Source organism: Caretta caretta, chromosome 2, assembly GCF_965140235.1.
Source record: "Caretta caretta isolate rCarCar2 chromosome 2, rCarCar1.hap1, whole genome shotgun sequence".
Taxonomy (NCBI): Eukaryota; Metazoa; Chordata; order Testudines; family Cheloniidae; genus Caretta; species Caretta caretta.
Genome location: NC_134207.1, coordinates 110204576 through 110226397, shown reverse-complemented (window position 1 = coordinate 110226397; position 21822 = coordinate 110204576). Strand labels below are relative to the sequence as shown.

General features: G+C 41.4%; 1 protein-coding gene and 1 long non-coding RNA gene across 3 annotated transcripts in view; one reads left to right on the top strand and one right to left on the bottom strand.

Annotated features, from left to right (window-relative positions):
• RNF144B (ring finger protein 144B) overlaps positions 1 to 21822 on the top strand; it is a 77940-nt gene that overhangs the window by 9954 nt on the left and 46164 nt on the right. The window contains exon 2 of one of the 2 annotated variants that reach the window (XM_048839984.2): positions 8791 to 8989. The exons of the other annotated variant lie outside the window; for it this stretch is intronic. Coding sequence (XP_048695941.2) covers positions 8825 to 8989 — 165 coding nt within the window. The 5' untranslated portion in view covers positions 8791 to 8824. The remainder of the gene's footprint in view (positions 1 to 8790; positions 8990 to 21822) is intronic. 2 annotated transcript variants of the gene reach the window in all.
• Positions 14288 to 20383, bottom strand: LOC142071066 (uncharacterized). The gene is made up of 3 exons (XR_012667017.1): positions 20096 to 20383; positions 14745 to 14872; positions 14288 to 14485 (listed from the first exon to the last, which is right to left on the bottom strand). It is a non-coding gene; the product is annotated as an uncharacterized LOC142071066 (long non-coding RNA).

Sequence of the window (21822 nt, the reverse complement as noted above, 5' to 3'; positions counted from 1 at the left end):
AATTTCTTTTCCTTTTTTTTTTTTTAAACATTGCCATGTTCTCAGTGGCATTTTACAGTATCCAGAAAAGGAGTTGTTATGTATCAATACTTGCTGTATTCCCAAGGCACAGATTTAAGATGCTAAATCAGTCTGAATGCAGTAGTTTACAGTTTAAATCCGACCTTCAATCTGTGATGTCAATTGTCTTTTTTGAGGCCCTCATTCAGCAAAGCACTCATTTAACTTTAAGTAGGTCAGGGCATGTCTACCCTTGAAAGCTGTTGCAGGTTCTGTGAATCTGTTATATGAGCAGTGCACCCACACCACATAGTTATCCCTAGTTAAGCTACTTCCCTTGGTGATCATTGCATCCACAAAGCTCTGTGTTGTTTCAGATTAAGTGCTCAGCATTCTGGGCAGTCTTTCCATGGTGCATTGCTCAGCAGCTAGGCTGTATGGGTTACCTACTGGAACGCAGTGGACTGGAATTGTGGGACTTGGGGCCAAAGTAAATAGTTCCTATGATTACTCTTGTTTCAGCTCAGCATCTTGTTGTTACAAGCCAGCACCATTTTCAAAGTGCTGTCAGGCAGCATGGAGGAAACATTGCTGAGTGTTCTGATCCTTATGGTGCCTAATTCAAACAGGCTGCTGCGATATATCTCAAGCTGTACAATGACTTTAGAACCAGCACTTGAGAAGGTGGTGGCTGAAATTAAGCAGACGCTTTTGCTTGAACTTTTCCTTGAGCAGCTTCACTCTTTGGACCATTGCTTTTGGTTTCAGACAACTAGCAGTGACTGGTGGGACACGGTAGTGCTGCAGACCTGGGATGACTAGCATTGGTGGCAAAACTAAGATGTCAAAAGCTACTTTTCCTAGAGATTTGTGCAGTGCATGCCCTGGCACTGCAGTGGTGGAACAGTTACATGAGAGCTACTGGTTAGTGTCTAACCAGTTTGGTGTTGGTAGATCAACCATTGGGGTTGTTGTAATGGAGGTGTGCACTTTGCTATCAAGAAGGTGATGTTTCCCTGGCTCATAAGTCATGACAATGCATAGAATATTTTTGATAGATTTGCACGGTTGGGGTTCCTGAATTGCAGTGGAGCCCTTGATGTGACACACATGCCTTTTCTTTGCTCCCCCACCAGACTCAGGGTTCATCAACAGAAAGGGCTATTTCTGTAGGGTGCTACAAGGCCTGGTTGATCACCATGGAAGGTTCACCAATACTAATGTGGGGTGATCTGGAAATGTCCTTGATGCCAGGATCTTTAGAAACTGTGGACTGTTTTCTGCAATGAAAAATGGAATTCGTTCTCTGAGGATCACTATGGACATTGAGGGTGTTGCCCTTCTTCCTGTCATTCTGGGAGATGGAGGTGCCTGATGTCAAGACTGGAGACTGATGAGCAATATCTGCCTTGTATGCTAGGTTGTACAAAACACAGCAAGCAGCTATGTGAGAGTGAGGAAGAGAACCTTGCTGATGGATGGGAAGAGGAAGTGGACAGACTTGCTGAATGTTTTGAACAACCAGAGAGGTGGCCTTTATGAAACACTGCAACTCGTCAGGGACACAGGTTCAGGGATGTGTTAGGGCCCTACACTGTTTGGTCCTCTGCCTGTGATTCGGGAGAGTCTGGGGTCTCCAGCACTGTGTCTGCTTCAGACTTCAGTGAGTTGTGCAGGTCTACAAGATCCTGAGTTTCAGGATCAACCTTCTTTGGCTCGGTCCTGGTCGGCATCTATGGAGATGTCCTTGGTTGCGTCCACAAGATACCATGATTTAGTGGTGGCATCTCTGCCAAAAATAGAGTCCAGCTTCTCCTCATAGTGTAGACCATGCTGACAAAAACATGACTACCACTTTCTGTGTAGTTAACCGTTCCTGGAGCCTCATTTCTCCTGTTTCCTTATTTCCCTTTCTTGACACCCTTTAACTGCAACCCTGGGCAAACACATACAGCTCTACTGACTTCAGTGGAATAATGTCTGCATACACAGGGTCCTGTTTAGGTCCTGGTTTTGGACATTGAATGTAAAAGATGGACAAATGACTTATATACATGAGTATAATCCATTTATGCAATCAGCGTCAAGGCAGAAGGCTTCACAGTTCTCCATGATGTCCCTCAGTGCTGGAGGTTGCATTTGGATCTCTGATGTAGTGGAAAGATGTATAAAATCACATGTGTGCAGGAAACTCCCTATTGACAATGAATTTGAGGAGACTTTTTTTGTGGATTGTTTATTTCATGATGCATATGGAATACGATGCACTCAAGAAATTTGGAGTCTGAAGGTCCTGGTTTGTGATAGCAGACTCTGAACATTTGGGATATATGATTAAGGTTGCTCATGTGAAGTCAAACACATTATTTGGGATGGATTTTAATTATTCTAATGTACAATTTTTAGGAGTTGAGGACCCCTCAGTTGAGTGTGTTCATCTGTGTGGCTCTTTCAAAACACTGATTGTTCCACTTCATGGTGATATCCATGTGCATATCCAAACCCAGCATTTGACCTGATAAATAAATACTGGACTATTAACAGTAATATGCTTATATAGTCTTTAAAAATGGAATATATTTATTTTTATTTTTTATCATTTGTTTTTAGCTTTTTTTCAAATTTGCATTGATTTAAATTTCACAGTTGCAGGAAATTAGGACATAAGAATGACCATACTGGGTGAGACCAATGGTCCATCTAGCCCAGTATCCCATCTCTGCCAGTGGCCAATGCCAGATGCTTCAGAGGGAATGAACTGAACAGGGCAATTTCATACTGTAATACTGTAATTTCAACTGATCCATCTCCTGTTGTCCAGTTCCAGCTCCTGGCAGTTGGATGCTTAGGGACACCTGAAGCATGGGGTTGCATCCCATCTTGGCTAATAGCCTTTGATGACCTATCCTTTAAATTATTGGTAGTCAGATAATGGGAGGGGGAGGAGCTCAGACAATAATTATTTAATAACTGCAGATGTTGAGATTAAAAAAAGTCAAAGCTTTATAACGGTGAAACCACAAATTGTTAACCTCGCATGTCAAATATATACAATCCTTAAATCAAACTCTTATTTCTTAAGCAGGATTTTTCTTACTTTGCCTATCGATGGACATATTTTTTTATCTGTTTGTTTCAGGATGGTGAAATCAACCTTTATCAATGTCAAGGTTCCTTCCCCACTCTGAACTCTAGGGTACAGATTTGGGGACCTGCATGAAACCCCCCCTAAGCTTATTTTTACCAGCGTAGGTTAAAACTTCCCCAAGGTACAAACTATTTTACCTTTTTGTCCTGGACTTTATTGCTGCCACCACCAAGCATCTAACAAATAAATATAGCAGGGAAAGAGCCCACTTGGAAACGTCTTTTCCCCCAAAATCCCCCCAAGCCCTACACCCCCTTTCCTGGGGAAGGCTTGATAAAAATCCTCACCAATTTGCATAGGTGAACACAGACCCAAACCCTTGGATCTTAAGAACAAGGAAAAAGTAATCAGGTTCTTAAAAGAAGAATGTTAATTGAAGAAAAAGTAAAAGAATCACCTCTGTAAAATCAGGATGGTAAATACCTTACAGGGTAATCAGATTCAAAACTTAGAGAATCCCTCTAGGCAAAACCTTAAGTTACAAAAAGACACAAAAAAATGCATTCCATTCAGCACAACTTCTTTTATCAGCCATTTAAACAAAACCGAATCTAACGCATATCTAACTAGATTGCTTACTAACCCTTAACAGGAGTTCTGACCTGCATTCCTGCTCTGGTCCTGGCAAAAGCAACACACAGACAAAGAGAACCCTTTGTTTCCCCACCCCTCCAGCTTTGAAAGTATCTTGTCTCCTCATTGGTCATTTTGGTCAGGTGCCAGCGAGGTTGTCTTTAGCTTCTTAACCCTTTACAGGTGAAAGGGTTTTTCCTCTGGCCAGGAGGGATTTAAAGGTGTTTACCCTTCACTTTATATTTATGACAATCAACATTTATCAGTAAAAATAGAATTAAATCCTGTGAATATGAACTGCATATGTTATGGTGAATCAGATGCTGAAATGTGACATCATATTTGTTGTTCCTACCTTTTCGTCTGAGAAATAGAAGCTTCTGTTCTTTTCTGTGATTTGGATCAGATGTCTTTTTCAAATTTATATTGATTCCAGAATAGAGTGTTTGAAAATAATTATTATTGATAATACTTCTTAGCTTTATATAGTGAAATTGAGAGGGACACATTATTGGTTGTGATAACGATGAAGTTGGTCCAATAAAAGATATTACCTCACCTACCTGGTTACGACAAGTCACGCAATAGATGTTTTTGACATATTAATACAGAGCCAGATTCACCCCTGGACTACACCAACATTAGGCTTTAATTGTGGAGTTCCTACTAACACAATTTGAAGCTTCTATCCTGTAACCCTACAGGGTAAAAACCATTGAGGTAGGGCAGTAGTGCAAATGTTATCTGTCCTCTCCTTGTGGTGAATTCTTTATGTGAGGTGACATTAGTAGCAGATAATGTAATTTGCACTGCTCTGTGCCCACAGGGGTGAATAGAGCCCAGAGAGTATGCCTCCAGTGATTATTCTCCACCCCCGCCCCCTCCAAACACTACTATCAAGACTTGCACTGGCAACTAAGTCAGGAAACAGACACCAGGCAGGCTAGGTAAATTCCTGAGAGCAGTTGGTCGATTTAAAATTATTTTTTCCTTGAAAATTATTTTTTGCACCAAACTCAGACAGTTTTCTAAGAACAGGACACCTCATTGCCAGAAAATCCCCAGGACAAACAACAACTATGCACCCCTCGAATGCTTCTGTTTGTTTGTTTGTTTTATTATGAACTCCTCTACTATTTTTTTTGTCTGTATTCATTCATTCACCTCCAGGCCATCTGTGTTCTGCATTGAGAATGCCTTTCTGTTTTCTTGCTTATGGGTTGCGTTGAGACATTTCAGTGTTGCTTTGAAGCACAAAGCTCTGTCACATCCCAGAGACAAGTGAAAGTGTCTGCAGGCAATTGAATGGAACGGACAAAAACATTGACTGTACTGACCACTCAGTGAATTGCACTCCTGGTGACTATGCAGTTTACCCTCCCCTGAGCTGACCTTTTCTATAGGACCTCCATTCAGATTCATTGCATTTTCAGGACATACCTGGTCATGTGGCACCAAAGCTGTTACTCTTAGAGACGCACAGTTATGGAAATGTGAGCACATCTCACAAAGCTGGTGCAATTTAAGAAAACACACCATACGTCTTGAAAAGTACGTACAGTCTAAAGAGAATAGACAATGACTTAAAAAAATAGTCTCGATCCCTTGCCTTTTCAACTTGTGAGGCAGCCATTGCATATACCTGCTCAAATACATCCCTGGGATAATGCCTCTGAGTTACATCAAGGAAGAATTTAATGTAGAATCTCTCTTGGGGTTAGAGTGTTTCTGGAATACTATAACTGTGTTCAGAAAACAGCAAATAGTCTTTATTGTTCAGTGAAGAAGTTTATTGCACAGTTATGCCCTGTACTCTAGTACACTCAGCTTTCAGTGATACTGTTATGAGCTGGGTGAAACCTTGTAATGGGGTTGATTTAAGATTGGCAGGTGTGAACATATTCTTCAATTAACATAACACTAAGTCTAAGCCCCACCTAAAACAAAAGGGTGTGTGAACCCACCCAGGATTTTTTGGCTGAGTATTGTTTTCAGTAGGTGTGTATGTGTGTGGGAAGAGAGATCTCACAGAATCTGAGGTCAGACAAGAACAGACAAAGTGAGAGAGACAGCCAGAAGGAACAGCTAAAAGGCTGTCTCTGGAAGAAACCTGGGGAGAAGGTTTTTTTTTTTTAGTCAGAGATTCAAGCTGAACAGAGTGTTTTTGGTGCTGTGAGCAAAATAAACTGTTTCCTGCTACTTTATTCCTTCTGTGGTCAGTGACACAGGGCTTGTACATTCTTTGTAAATAAACAAAATTACATCAAAGAATTACCTGACTACTACCCATTTGTACTCCCAACTGGAACACCATCTACAGGTCCCCAAACTTTGACTAGGCCTCCAGTAAAAGGGGTAACAATACATTTCATATTGATTTGAGTATCCTATTTTAAATGGGTTAAAGCATTGTGGAAGATAAAGGCAAGAAAAGAAAAGTTGGGACGATAGAATGGATCATAGTGCTTACAGATTTGTTAAGTCTTGTAAAATCAGTTTTCAAAGACATTGTTTGGGTGAATGACATTGAATTGGTGACAGCAGGTCTTCTGAATTTCTTCAGATAGCTATATTTAACATTTTTATTGACCAAAACATGGGGCACCGTCTTTTTCTTCCATCTATTTTTTTTTTCATTCCAGACATGTGTAGCTGTTGGTTAATTTATTTGTGTTGAACTTGAATTTTTGGCATGTGCTTAAAATAGACTTGGGAGCAGTCTACTTATTGATTATAATGTGAATTTTAATCTTTTGTAAAGGCACTTCGACAGGCCTCTGTTATTGTTTAATTAAAATAAGCCTACAAAACGTTCATTGTTTCCAGTTTACCTGTGTCCCAATTAGAAGATTGTTTGTGGATTGACTGCTCTGTGGAGGCCTAAATGTTGCATAGCAGGAATGTTGTAGGTCAGGATTGAGGTGTATCATCAGGGCTGTCTGAGGAAAGCTTGCACAGTGTGGATGTGGACACTGGATGAAATCCTGCTTCCTTTACTCACTTGCAGAGTCCCACTGCAGTGGGACTATGTGCTAAGCAAGGTAAAATGGATTTGACCTCATTATGAGCCAGACTCTCTAGTCCACCACCAAGTTCACTTTGCGTCACTGGCCGGAAATCCTCACAGGAGAATTCTCCCCATGTATTGGGAATCTCTGCCTCAGCTGTTGCTCTACCCGTGGTGTAAGGGGTGGAGTAATAGGGAGCAGTAGTAGAGCCATGGTCTACCAAGCCTTATCTGCAAATTGGCAGAGTAGGTCTCATGCTACTTGAGTGCGCACCTGAGCGAGGCAGCTGGGAACCAGGGAGCCACAACCAGCTCCTTGTGGCTTCCATTCTCTACTACATCCAAGCCCAGCTCAGACAAAGCTGAGAATCAGGACTGGTGTGTTTACAGTCACTAGTGCTACTTGTCTGTCACTTTGCCAAATTTTGACCATCTTTAAAATTAATAAAAAAATCTGTCAACTCCATGACCCACATGGAGTCTTATTAACCTCTTTACTGTTTCATTCATACACAGTGCAAATCCAGCAACACAGCCCCCTTAGAGCTTGTTGGAAATCTGACCCTGGAAAAGATGAACAGCCATTTGTGTCTTGAAATCCCAAACCTAAAATATTCCCCCTCTTCTTTTCCCCTTCTAGTTCCTATTTCCAGCCACATCTCTTACATAGGTACCCCCAAAATTGGAAATTCTGCATGGCACTGAAGTGAATAACATAGTGCTTCATAGCATATGGTAAGAGTGTAATACTGTGAAGGTACAGCTGCAGTAGAAGTGAGTGTGTATATATCTGAGTAAACATATGTTGTAATTCTTTATATATTGGGTTAAGATCTAAAATGTAGAACTAAATAACAGATAGATAGTTCTTGATCCACTATTACAGTTCCAGTGACTCACTGACACATCACTGTTGCAGCAATTACAGAACAGCGTATTATAGATTCTGACTCAGAGAGGTGTTTTATTCCAAAGGCTTCTGGCAATTGCTATAGTTCTTGCTCTACCGTTATAAGGAACTCATTGTTATGGATGGCATAGTACCATAAAGAGACTGAGCTAAGGATAATGGAATGAGGTTTGGACTTAGTGAACCTGTAAAGGAGAGCTTTGCTTTGGATGAGCACCCGGAAATTTGGATGCATGAACCTTAGCCACATTGCTTGGGTCTGCAAAAGTGGGCCCACAGCCTAACAAGAAAGGCTCTTCTTATGGTATTTCAGGACTTCACTGCCAGGCACAACCAGGAAGTATAGAGGAGTCTAGAAATTAAAAATAATTTATAAAATAACCTAGACTTTTTATATCTCCAAAAAGGTTTTGTATGGGTTCAGTTCCATCTGGAGAAATATATTTCTTTCTCATTCACACATGCACACATGAATACTGGACCTGATTCTCCATTACTGTAGTGATTTCCACCTTTGTAAAGTGAGTGCATAATGGTGTCATTCTGATTTGCCAAAGTTTTACCATTGCTTTTCTCTGGTGAAAATGACTACACACATTGCAGGCCAACAGACAATCAGGCTTCTAGTTCTGGGAACACTCTCTAATGTATACTGTGTATAGACCTGCACCCAGGGTTGCATAACAAATCAGTTCAGAACTCTGAATAGATTCCAGACCTTCTGACTCTCTGTCCTGTGCCTTAATCGCTGCACTCTATTTAGAAAATGGTAAGAAGCTCTGAATAAAATTGGTATATTTACTTTCCACCATTTCACATTTCAGAATCTGAAATGCTTCATTTAACATGAGGATCATGAAACAGAACAGTCAAATGAAATTATCCCCAGTATTGTGCAGTATTTTTTAAATGCCCCAGTCTGAAAACATGCACAAAACTTAGAAGGTTTTCAATCAACATCTTGCAGTTCAGCTGAGAAGGGTTTTCATCCAGATATACAATACACAACTCCAACATGAACTAGGAACTACAGGTAGGTTAGAGGAAGCTCACTAAACCAAACCCCTTAGATGGCTTTACATTGGATTATTATGTAAACTTTTTTGCTACTGGCATTGCTTTTGGGGAGTTTCAGCTGTTTTCTTTTTGCAGGTTGAGTGGACCAGAGTAAGATATTAATGAACGGATGGATTCTGCTGGTAAGATCGGCCATCCCACCATGACCACTGATGTGTCAGAAGCTGGGGAATTGTGTCTGGAACCTCTAGTCACTTGCAAGCTATGCCTCTGTGAACATTCTCTTGATAAGATGACCACTCTTCAAGAATGCAGCTGCATCTTCTGTACAGCGGTAAGCAGTGACAGCACCTTAACCAAGAAATAGAGTAATAGACTATGGAGGTACAAGGGACCTATTATATTGTTATGGCACAAGTCAGGCAGTGATGTCATTTACTCCCATCCATGCCAATACAGATAGTTTCCTGGCATATTCTTGCTACTGCTTTGTCCGGTCTTGCTTAAAAGAATGTTGACGTTAATGAGGCTTTCATCAGCTTGGAATTCTAATGAAGATACTCCCATAGCCAATAAAATGCATATTGGTGGAATCATAAATTACAGTAGGACACCTTCTCTTTTTATGGTTAGCTGAGCAAGTAAACAATTCATATTCAATCAGCATCTTTATTTTTCCTGAAGAAAAATATTAATACCACCATAGAGTTCTGTAGAATCTTCTTAAAATGTTTCTTCCCCATAAATATTTTATAGATGCTCTAAAGAAAATAGCCCTCAAACTCTTCCGGTGCAGTCATACTGTGGAGGTCCCAGGTAGCATTTTTTGTCAATTAAGTGTTGTTGTTGTTGTTTTAAAAACCTAATTTGTCAGTAAGGCTGATTGAGGTATAAGGGCATAAGATTAAGTGGTATAAGGTTAAGTGACTTGATAAAGGTCATACAGTGGCCAACCCAAAATTAGACCTCAGTATTTGACTGGCTTTCATTTCACCTCATGAACCAGATTCTGATCTCTGTTTTGTTGTGTGAATCCAGAATAACTCTAGTAACTTCAACTGAGCTAGTCTACATTTATGCCAGGGTAAATAAGATCAGCATCTAGCTGCATGTTTTAAAATGGACAATATTCAATGGATTGAAATAGAATCTGTGAATGTGGTTTTTAATTTTGACCTTTATTATGATTTAATTGCCTATTGATTAAACAGAGCGTTCAAGCTATCCAACTTATATCTTTTGTTTTCAAATTTTTCTCTAGAATGTAATATGAAAACATGGTTTTGACTATTGTAAATTTAAGATTGTGGAATTTCTGTAGAACACATGGGAAAGTTCTACTCAGCCTTGGTTAGTATAATTTTTATCAAATCCTTTTTGGATAGTCTTTACATAAGTAGACCCCAATCTTTAATCACAGAACGACTAAGTTGAACGGATCTTCAACTGATGTAAATCATCCTCTTTCTTTTAAGTTCAGAGGAGCAATGCCAATTTACACCAGCTAGGAATCTGTATCTAGTACTCACATACTTAGCAGAATGTGTCCAAATGTCTCTCTCATTTCAATGGACTTTTAAATGTTTGAATAGCTCTTAAGCCTTGTGTTTAAGCTTTGTCTCACTTTTGGTGTCTGTCTACCTTTGTCTTTATGCCTTGTTGTTATATATATGTCAGTCCCAGGATATTAGCAAGACAAGGTGGGTGAGGTAAGACAAAGGTTGTCTCTCTTACCAACAGAAGTTGGTCTAATAAAAGACATTACTTCCCCCACCTTGTCTCTCTGGTACCTTTGTCTTTCATGCTTATTCTGTTTCCTTCTCTCTCTCTTACTTGTTCTGTGCATGTCTTGTATGCGGTGTCAGGGATGGACAAGGAAGGAACACTTCCCATTTTCCTGTTAACTGGTCGATTTTACAGAAACAAGGCTATTGTGGCAATATGTGACTCAGGTTATGGAGGGTTGAGTCACTGATTGCACAGAATGCTGTGTTCATTCATGTTGCTCCTCCTTGCTATCTTCCTGCCACTTATTTGAGATTGCTGAGAGCCAGATACATCTATATAAGCTAGTCGTGATGCAAGTTCTAATGTTTCCATTGTACATATCTTATCTAAGAGCAGGTAATCCTTCTCAGTACAGTGAAGGACTACTCTGCACGAAGCCAAACGGCTCTCAAACTGCATGTGCAACTTTTGACCACAGTGGGAGTTCTCCTGTAGATGAAGAACATGCTTTAGCACTCAGATTTCCCTTCAAAGAAGAAATAGATAAGTTCATGAAGGATAGGTCCATCAATGGCTATTAACCGAGATGATCAGGGATGCAACCCCGTGTTCTGGGTGTCCCTAAGCCTCTGACTGCCAGATGCTGGGACAGGAAAATGGGATGGATCACTTGAGAATTGCCCTGTTCTATTCTTTCTCTCTGAAGCATTTGGCACTGGCCACTGTTGGAAGACAGGATACTGGGCTAGATGGACCATTGGTCTGACCCAGTATGGCCATGCTTATGTTATCTTGCCTTGTTCCCTGCTGTCTCATCCTGACCCCAGTTACTGACTCTGGCTTTGACCCTGGGCGTAGTTTCTGCCTCTTACTCTGTGACCCTTGGTGTGACCCCTGACCACAACGCTAATCTAGGTTTTAACCATTAGGTTGGACTGCCTATGTATGGGCCTGAAGGCATCTTCACTGGTAATTACAGCACATGCCTCATTAGCATTATCTGCTTTTAAATAGATAATTTTCTTCTGGGGTAAAATTCTGTGTTGCTTTTCTAAGAGGTGCAGCACAAAACTCATGGCCCAGAAAGCAGGGGCAGGTAGGTTTGGTGGCTTTAAGCCACTTACATGCACTCCTGATTTTGGGCTACTGTGGGGGTTGATGTGACCTCTGGTGTAACTTAACCTAAGTTACAGCAGCCTAGGAGCAGCAGTTCTGCCCAGAATCTCCTCCCCAGTACTATGTGCTGTGCCTCTGTGCCTGATATGTCCCTCCCACCACAGTCCTGACCCTGGCACAGCTCCTACAACCGAGGGGGTGGGGAGGGCAGTCCCCTGAAGCAGACGCTGCAATCCCGGCAATCACAGACTGGTAAGTCTAATGTCAGTACCGGGCAAATTAGTTGAAACAATAATAAAGAATAAAATGATCAGACACACAGAAGAACATAAATTGTTGAGCAAAAGTCAACATGGTTTCTGCAAAAGGGAAATCAAAGAACTCTAATAGATTAGTAAGACACGAAGGGGTCAACAAACATGTGGACAAGGGGGATCCAGTGGACATGGTGTAGTTAGATTTCCAGAAAGCCTTTGACAAGGTCCCTCACCAAAGGCTCTTATGTAAATTAAGTTGTCATGGGATAAGAGGGAAGATCCTTTCATGGACTGAGAACTGGTTAAAAGACAGGGAATAGAGGGTAGGAATAAATGGTAAATTTTCAGAATGGAGAGGGGTAACTAGTGGTGTTCCTCAAGGGTCAGTCCTATGACCAATCCTATTCAACTTATTCATAACTGATCTGGAGAAAGGGTAAACAGTGAGGTGGCAAAGTTTGTAGATGATACTAAACTGCTCAAGATAATTAAGACCAAAGCAGATTGTGAAGAACTTCAAAAAGATCTCACAAAACTAAGGGATTGGGCAACAAAATGGCAAATGAAATGTAATGTGGATACATGTAAAGTAATGCACATTGGAAAAAATAACCCCAACTATACTGTAAAGTTGCACTCTATATGATTTTATAAAAATATGCTAATGAGTGTGAATATAATGTAACTGGAATATGCTTCATGCAAAAGGTCTCTTGTAAGGTATCATTACAAAGCTTATAATCTACTGAGTGTGGTCATCTTATTTGTATAAATGTATCACTCTTGTATCTGAAACTAGAAATATGAAATATAACTCTGAGGTCCTGTTGTAGTTATGCAAAGTGTGGGCCATTATGGTGGTCTGGAATCTTAATGGCTTCCATTAACTAGGACAATTACCTGTAGATGGCTCTGTTTTATTTGTAAGTCTTCCTGTATACCTGTGGGCTGGCAAGTGGGTAATGAAATCTTACAGTGACATGTGATCATGTCACCTGAACTGGAATCCATCTTTAACCTGGTGCTTTTCCATTGAGAAGAGGGGTGGGAACCTAGAGGGACAAAGGATTCCAGCCTTATGCAAAAGATATATAAGTGGGTGGAATAGAACAAAGGGAGCAGCTATGACGAGAAATGCCCTTGCTGCCACCTGAGCTGGAACAAGGGCTGAACCAGGGGAAAGAATTGTGCTCAGACTAGGAAGGCATCCAGGCTGTGAAAGAAACTTATTGAAACATCTCTGAGGGTGAGATTTATATCTGTATTCAGTTTCTTACTATATTAGACATAGACTTGCGTGTTCTATTTTATTTTACTTGGTAATTCACTTTGTTCTCTCTGTTACTACTTGGAACCACTTAAATCCTACTTTCTGTATTTAATAAAATCACTGTTTACTTCATTAACCCAGAGTATGTATTAATACCTCGGGGGGATGCAAACAGCTGTGTATATCTCTCTATCAGTGTTATAGAGGGTGAACAATTTGAGTTTACCCTGTATAAGCTTTATACAAGGTAAAATGGATTTATTTGGGGTTTGGACCCCATTGGGAGTTGGGCATCTGAGTGTTAAAGACAGGAACACTTCAGTAAGTTGCTTTCAGTTAAGTCTGCAGCTTTGTGGCACGTGGTTCAGACCCTGCATCTGTGTTGGAGCAGACTGGCGTGTCTGGCTCAGCAAGACAGGGTGCTGGAGTCCCAAGCTGGCAGGGAAAGCAGGACAGAAGTAGTCTTGGCACATCAGTTGGCAGCCCCAAGGGGATTTCTGTGATCCAATCCATCACATATCCATACAATATGATGGGGGCTAATGTAGCTACAACTAATCAGGAAAGAGATCTTGGAGTCATCGTGGTTAGTTCTCTGAAGACGTCCACGCAGTGTGCAGCGGCAGTCAAAAAAGCAAACAGGATGCTTTAATGATTTAGGAATCATTAAAAAGGGATAGAGAATAAGACGGAGAATATCTTATTGCCCTTATATAAACCCATGGTATGCCCACATCTTGAATACTGAGTACAGATGTGGTCTCCTCATCTCAAAAAAGATATACTGGCATTAGAAAAGGTTCAGGGAAGGGCAACTAAAATGATTAGGGGTTTGGAACGGGTCCCATATGAGGAGAGATTAGAGGCCTAGGACTTTTCAGCTTGGAAAAGAGGAGACTAAGGGGGGATATGATAGAGGCATATAAAATCATGAGTGGTGTGGAGAAAGTGATAAGGAAAAGTTATTTACTTGTTCCCATAATATAAGAACTAGGGGCCACCAAATGAAATGAGTGGGCAGCAGGTTTAAAACAAATAAAAGGAAGTTCTTCTTCACACAGTCAGCCTGTGGAACTCCTTGCCTGAGGGGGTTGTGAAGGCTAGGACTATAACAGGGTTTAAAAGAGAACTGGATAAATTCATGGAAATTAAGTCCATTAATGGCTATTAGCCAAGATGGATAAGGAATGGTGTCCCTAGCCTCTGTTTGTCAGAGGGTGGAGATGGATGGCAGGAGAGAGATCACTTGATCCTTACCTATTAGGTTCACTCCCTCTGGGGCACCTGGCACCGGCCACTGTCGGCAGACAGGATACTGGGCTGGATGGACCTTTGCTCTCACCCAGTATGGCCATTCTTATGCAGCTGGTTTCCTCAGTTCCTGCACTGAAGTATAATTCTATGCCTGCTGCCTCCACGGCTGTAAGATCCCCTCTTTACCCAGCTCTGAGCCTTTTATCTGTATGAAAAGATTGAAGCTGGGGTAAGAATCTCAGCCTTAGTATCTGGAATGAAGACATAAACAGTCTTTGGGGTGCTGATGCTTTAAGCAAGTCTAGTTTGTTTTGTTTTCCATAACAAGGTTATCCATGCAGAGCCAAGGATAACATTAAGCCTGATGTAGCAGGTAGGCTCAACATGGAGAGTGTGTGTCCTATGCAAAGCTGTTACTATGGGTTTCTGTTGTTTTCACATACATGTTGTCAGCTGACAATTACCTTGGCTCTGTATTTCCAAATGCTCCAAAGCACAATTGTTTTCCTCTACATCATTACTAACTTTGAGGGCTAATGGAAATTTAATTATTCAGGCATCGAGGTTTATGTTTCTCCCCATCATTTGTGATCTGTAAAACAAAAAAGTTAAATGGGTTAGTATTGTGCATCTGGTATTCTTCCAGCTTAGTGTTGTTGTAATAAACATTATCCCTCCTAAAACCTGTATTCCAACCAAAGTAAATTTTATTGGAGTGTGTGTATCTGCATTTGAGTAGAACGGTGCTATTAAGACTGGAGATTTCAACTAGAAATATTTGATTTCAGCTGTTTAAAGGAAAAACCTAATGGATTTGTACATGGACTTTTCACTTTGGACCTGTGCTTAAGTTCAAATAAGATGGCATCAGCCAGATATCCCTGCAATGTTTGTTGCTGTTCAAGTAAGCCTACAGTAAAAACTCATGAGCTCAAGCCCAAAGTAATCATTCTCTGCAGCTTCTTGGGATCTGTGAGAAAGTATATGGTGACTTGGCTGAGTCTGAATTGTGTTAGTTTAAAATGAGAACGTGGATGAGTCTCACAACAAACTGTGCATTGGTAATAATCATGTTTATTATGGTAATGCCTAAGGGCCAGCTCATTGTGACAGGCACTGTACAAACAGACGAGTAGACAATCCCTGCCATGAAGAGCTCAATATCTAAATAGACAAGACAGATACAGGGTGGGGGAAGGGGTAGAACACACCATCAGAGTGAACTACGTGATGGCAGCAAACGTCAAGTTAATTTCACAGTGGTAGATCGGGTTAGTTAGGGAGGGCTATGATAAATGGCAAGCAAAGTGAAGGGAACGGGGACATTGAAGGGCAGGAAAGAAAGGGGGAGGGGAGAAGAGGGCCAGGGGCAGGTGTGGAGTGAAGCTGAGATGAAGAGACAATGAGGGAGAAGGACGATTGGAGCAACTAGCCAATCAGCACAGGGTAGAGAAAGTCCTATCAAAACTGTAGAAAGTTGTTTGAATGTCCAGAGGTCTCTGCTTTGGCTGCTTCTGCACCTCCTGGTGTCCTGTCTGGAGTCTCTGTCTGGCTAATGGTGACCAGATAGCAAGTGTGAAAAATCAGGACGGGAGTAGTGGGGGGATTATAGGCACCTATATAAGACAAAGCCCCAAATATCAGAACTGTCCCTATAAAATCGGGACATCTGGTCATCCTAGTCTGACTCATCTCTGCAGATTTCCTCCAAGGCCACGTAGGGACAAAGGGAAGCACCAACTGGGTCCTAGTGCTCCCAGAGTATACAGTTCTGGGTCTGGGATAGTGGTAGGCAGATGAGTGGCCCTCACTGCAGCAGTCCCTGCTCTGGCTCCTTCTGGTCCTCCTGTCTGGAGTCTCTGCCTGGCTCCTCTGTGTGTACTATAAATCTATACTATACATATGGGGACTATATGATGATGTAGTGTGGTGTAAAGATTTTATTAGCATGTGTTTGGGATGGTTCTCTTGTATAATGGAGTTCATCCAAACAAGTGCTAATAAAATATTTAGAGGGCACCATGCTAACATATATTGTACTCTATAGGCCACACACTACAGAAGAACTACTTTAGAAATAAAAACAAGGAGTCCTTGTGGCATCTTAGAGACTGACACATTTATTTGGGCATAAGCTTTTGTGGGCTAAAACCCACTTCATTGGATGCATGCAGTGGAAAATACAGTAGGAAGATATATATACACAGAGAAATGTTTTACACAGTTTTGAAATAACAGCATTGGGACATTTTTTATTTTTCTGCTTGTAAAGCCAGGTGTCTGTTACCAAAAGTCCAACTGTCCAGGGCTCAGAAGGAACTATAGAAACTTCTAAAAATGATGATTACTGTATCTCAAAATGTTACTTCAAATTCCAATGTCAGATGTTTCAGGGGCTAGAAGTGATTTCCACATCCAGTTGGGAATGTGGGATTGCCCCTTCCCAGGGCTATAAAACTCCTGTGTCTAGTTCTGAAGGGATATAAGATACCAGATTTCAAAATGGATTTTTCTCTTTTAGATGTAGAAAAGCTGCTAATAGCTGAGTACCAACAAAGTCGTCCTACAATGCTACACTGTAGCGAGGCAACGATTCACCGGTGCAGCGCCTCCTGCTGGTCGTCTCAGGAATTAGCTCTTTTCTAGCCTCGGCGCACCCCTCTACAGGCTGGTGTCTCACCTGCCTCTGGCCCTGTGTCCATCCCGGACCCTGGTGCCTCCTCACCCTGAGGTGCTGCCCCCTGGCAGTGTCCCCACACTCTGTGTCTCCCCTCCCAGGGGACCCACCTTGCCTCAGTGGCTACTGCCAGTCACCATCTAGTCCTTGCTCACTGGGGCTGACTGCAGTGTAATGGCCACTCATCATTGGCAAGGGGTTAGGACCTGCTGCCTTTGCCTATCATCAGGCTGCGCCTCTGCAGCCCCTGTACCTTTCTGGGCCTTGCACAAGGCCTGCAGCCTGGGGGTTTATTATCAAGGATCTACAACCTATCCTGAAGGACGACCCATCACTCTCACAGATCTTGGGAGACAGGCCAGTCCTTGCTTACAGACAGCCCCCCAACCTGAAGCAAATACTCACCAGCAACCACATACCACACAACAAAAACACTAACCCAGGAACCTATCCCTGTAACAAAGCCCGCTGCCAACTGTGTCCACATATCTATTCAGGGGACACCATCATAGGGCCTAATCACATCAGCCACGCTATCAGAGGCTCGTTCACCTGCACATCTATCAATGTGATATATGTCATCATGTGCCAGCAATGCCCCTCTGCCATGTACATTGGCCAAACCAGACAGTCTCTACGTAAAAGAATAAATGGACACAAATCAGACGTCAGGAAATATAACATTCAAAAACCTGTTGGAGAACACTTCAATCTCTCTGGTCACTCGATTACAGACCTAAAAGTGGCAATTCTTCAACAAAAAAACTTGAAAAACAGACTCCAATGAGAGACTGCTGAATTGGAATTAATTTGCAAACTGGACACCATTACATTAGGCTTGAATAAGGACTGGGAGTGGATGTGTCATTACACAAAGTAAAACTATTTCCCCATGTTTATTCTCCCCCCCCACCATTTCTCACACGTTCTTGTCAACTGCTGGAATTGGCCCACCTTGATTATCACTACAAAAGATTTTTTTTCTCTCCTGCTGGTAATAGCTCACCTTATCTGATCACTCTTGTTACAGTGTGTATGGTAACACCCATTGTTTCATGTTTTCTGTGTATATAAAATCTCCCCACTGTATTTTCCACTGCATGCATCCGATGAAGTGAGCTGTAGCTCACGAAAGCTTATGCTCAAATAAATTTATTAGTCTCTAAGGTGCCACAAGTACTTGTTTTCTTTTTATAGGAACAGACTCCCGAAACTCTTACCAGTCCACAAAAGTGGTCTATAATCATGCAAATAGTCCCATTGTCTTCAATGAGATTGATCAAATGATTAAGGGTTTACAGGATTAGGTTCCAAATTTGTAAATTATTCTGTGTGAAACTAACAATGCCTGAGCTGTCATATTAGAAGGAGCTTCATTCGAATAAAGGTGGGCAGATGTGTGATAAGTCTTAGCTCCATTGCTAAGATGAGGAGCATATTTTCAGCAAAGTTCTTGACAGATTCCTGAGGCAGCTGGTTTAAGGCCATCAGTGTCCAGCATTATAATCTTCACTTATAGTTCTCTCACCCACAAGCTGAAACATGAGGCATTTGTTTTCTTTGTTTTGCTGCTCCAGTTCCAGTTAACAAAATGCATGTTAGACTAGTTTGGCTGCAAAGAAGGATTCTGTGTACACTGGGGACAACACCTGATTCCTGTAAGGCTGCAGAACTGGGCTGACATCGGAATCCAAACATCCTCTGGTCAGTGCAAGCAGAGGCATTCCTCTAATGATTTGGACTTGATGTGATGCAGTATGGATTTCATGGATAATTCAGACCAATGGGGAGAAACAGAGTCAAAAACACTGTTTAAACACCTTCCGCCCCCACACCCCCTTCCCTCTGGAGGACTCCGGACCAACGTAACAGCACAATACATATGCTAACAAACAAATCCTTTGTTTAAGTTTGTTAGCTTATGTATTGTGCTGTGAAAGCCATTTAAATAATGAATGCCCTCCCTAGCCACGTTCTGCTCCTTTAAGGAGCAGAGTGCAGCCCCACCCTACCCCCCCTCCAAAGGTGGGGGGCTAGCCCCAAGTCTTTCCGGTAGCCCATACCAGCTAAAATCTCTTGTCGGTAATGTGTACTGGTGGATACCACTCTACTTGCACTCCTGCTAATAGGAATGTCAGAATATCAATGCCAAATCCTGCTCCAATCTCCTCTTCAACTTTTTTTTCCAAATACTCTGATCTTCAGTATTATATGAGTGAGTTTAACTGCAAGTGACATGCCTGCTGAAGTCACCAACCAGCAATTAATTTCAAGTTGTATGTTACTCACCAGAACAAGGTTTGAGCTGTCTAATATCATGTACAATAACAGACCAATCTTGCAAAAACAAAAGACAATTTCACATCCTAGCTTCTGGGTGTTGGCACATGTTTATGCAGCAATGGTATGACTCATCATTCATGTGGTCTTATGTTTTTGAGAAGTGTGTGAATTAACTACAATGGAAAATGCATGAAACAAATGCCACTATAACAATCCATGTGTCATCACACACACTGGTACAATAGTTCTGTGTAAAGGAGAATAAGATTTCCCTTTCTTAGGTCTGGGTGACTTTAATAGACAATGCCATGCTAGCAGGGCAAGTGAGAGTACATTTAACCTCTCAACTTTTTTGAACTATAGTGAGAAGAGCCTTCTACTTTGAGTTTCATTTCAAAGGGTGTAGTGAGAGCCCAGCTTGAGACAGGCCCTGAAGCCATTCTGCCCTGTTGTCTTTCCCCAATCTCAGTTTCCTCCACGATACTGCTGCTGCATGCCACTAAGCGTGTGCGAGTTACTGCGGAGACAAAGGGGCCAGCCATTTTCCCAGGACTCAGCACACAGACATGGAGACACCTTGATTTATGAAACACTCTGTGCATCTGTTGCTTTATCTGCAGGTGCTTGAGAGAGGACAATTTTCTGCTGTACCTAGTGCATCCCAGGCAGCACTGAGCAGCACAATAGAGGAAACGGATGTGAGAAGACAGCATTGTGTGTGTGTGAGACGGAGAGAGAGAGAGAGTAGAGTGGGAGGGAGACAACTTTAAAACAGGTGAGAGACAACCAAAAGGTGGAGGTGAAAAATGAAGAGGAGGAGGAAAGAGACAACACAGGGCAAGGGAAGATTCCTACCTGGGCCAGTGTTGATCCTCAGTCACGCTCTCTTTTCCACATGTTGTTTCTCTCTCACAAGAAAATAATGGCCCATCTCCAAAATCAACACACCTGTGCCCCAGTGAGATAATAGTTTTCAGTTCATAGCGGTAGTTAAGGGTCTGATTTCCTCTTGCACCAGTGTAAATCTGGAACAATTCCATTAAAGTTAATGGAGTTTACATGATGTAAAACCAGTGTAAGATGCAAATTAGATTAAAAAAAAATCCAATTATTAAAGGCCATCCTCTTTCCTCTTGCTAATTTCAAGAAAAGATTCATTCCCTCTCCCCATGCACCACTTTCTTATACTCCTCTCTTTAAGTGTAGGCAGATCAAACATTCAGTCCTGGTGCTGCAACGCCCCAATGATTTTAAATAAAGCTCACTTCAGATTGTTTTCCATGTCTACCCACCAACTGTCATGTTGTGGCATTTGGGTTTCTTTCCAAGCTTGAAGAACAGGAGTACTTTTGGCACCTTAGAGACTAACAAATTTATTTGAGCATAAGCTTTCATGGGCTACAGCCCACTTCATCGGATGCATAGAATGGAACATATAGTAAGAAGATATATATATATATATACCTATAGAGAACATGAAAAGATGGAGTAAGAGGCTAATTAATTTAGATGAGCTCATAAAAAACATGATAAAATTGGCATATATAAAATAATACGTAGCACATGTTCAAAGCACTTTACGTATTCAAAGAACTTCTCAATGCTCCTTTGAAGTAGGTATTATCCATTTTATATGTGGTGAAACTGAGACAGAGACATAAGTAAATTGCCCAGTACCCAGCAGTAAATCAGTAACGGAGCCAGGCCTAACAGAACACAGGTGTCTGGACTCAGTCCTTAGTCCAGAACACACTGGGACCAGCTCTAATGTGACATGTCACTTTGTTTATGGCTTCGGGTATATTCACTCTCTGGTGCTTAATGATAGCGATCCCACGACATTTGGGGTACCAGAAGCCAATATGTATTTTATTTTAATTTTTACAATATGGCTCTTCAGACTTTGAGTAGCATAAGCCAATCAATTTAAAATTGCACATAAGAATGGTGATTACCAATACTATAAGCAGATCCAATGAAGGAACAAATCCCAATAACTGCATTTATCATGTTGGGTGTGAGAAAGAGCCACTAAATCAAATACTTCTTGTTATGGAATGATGAGCTAGAAAGCAGTATACACTGCCCTGTGGTCACACTTGCCTGTTGACACTCAATTGCTTTCAACAGTTGGTGCGCCATTTGTGGCCATATGGTCACCAAAAAAATGTACACAGCCACTGATTTTTCTGACCACAAGACCACAACACGCTCATCAAACTATAAAAGGATTTTTCACTCTTTTTCCATGTGTCTTACTTTTATAGGGCCTCATCCCTTGTCCAATGGAGATGTTACCAACAACTTGAATGAGCATTGTATCAGGCCCTTAAATGTTAAGCTACAGAGGTGGAAAATGAAATGGTGCTGATTTTTTAACCACACTTGGTAAATCTATCTTGACAAATACTTTAAGCTGTGTATTTTATAATAGCTGACCATATATATACCAGGCACTTGAATAACATGATGACAAGCACATTATAAAACCTTAGATAAATATACCTATTATTCCACACACTGCAAGTACTTTTTGAATGTAAGTGTACATGCACCGGCACTGACCAGGCACTTCTGGTGCC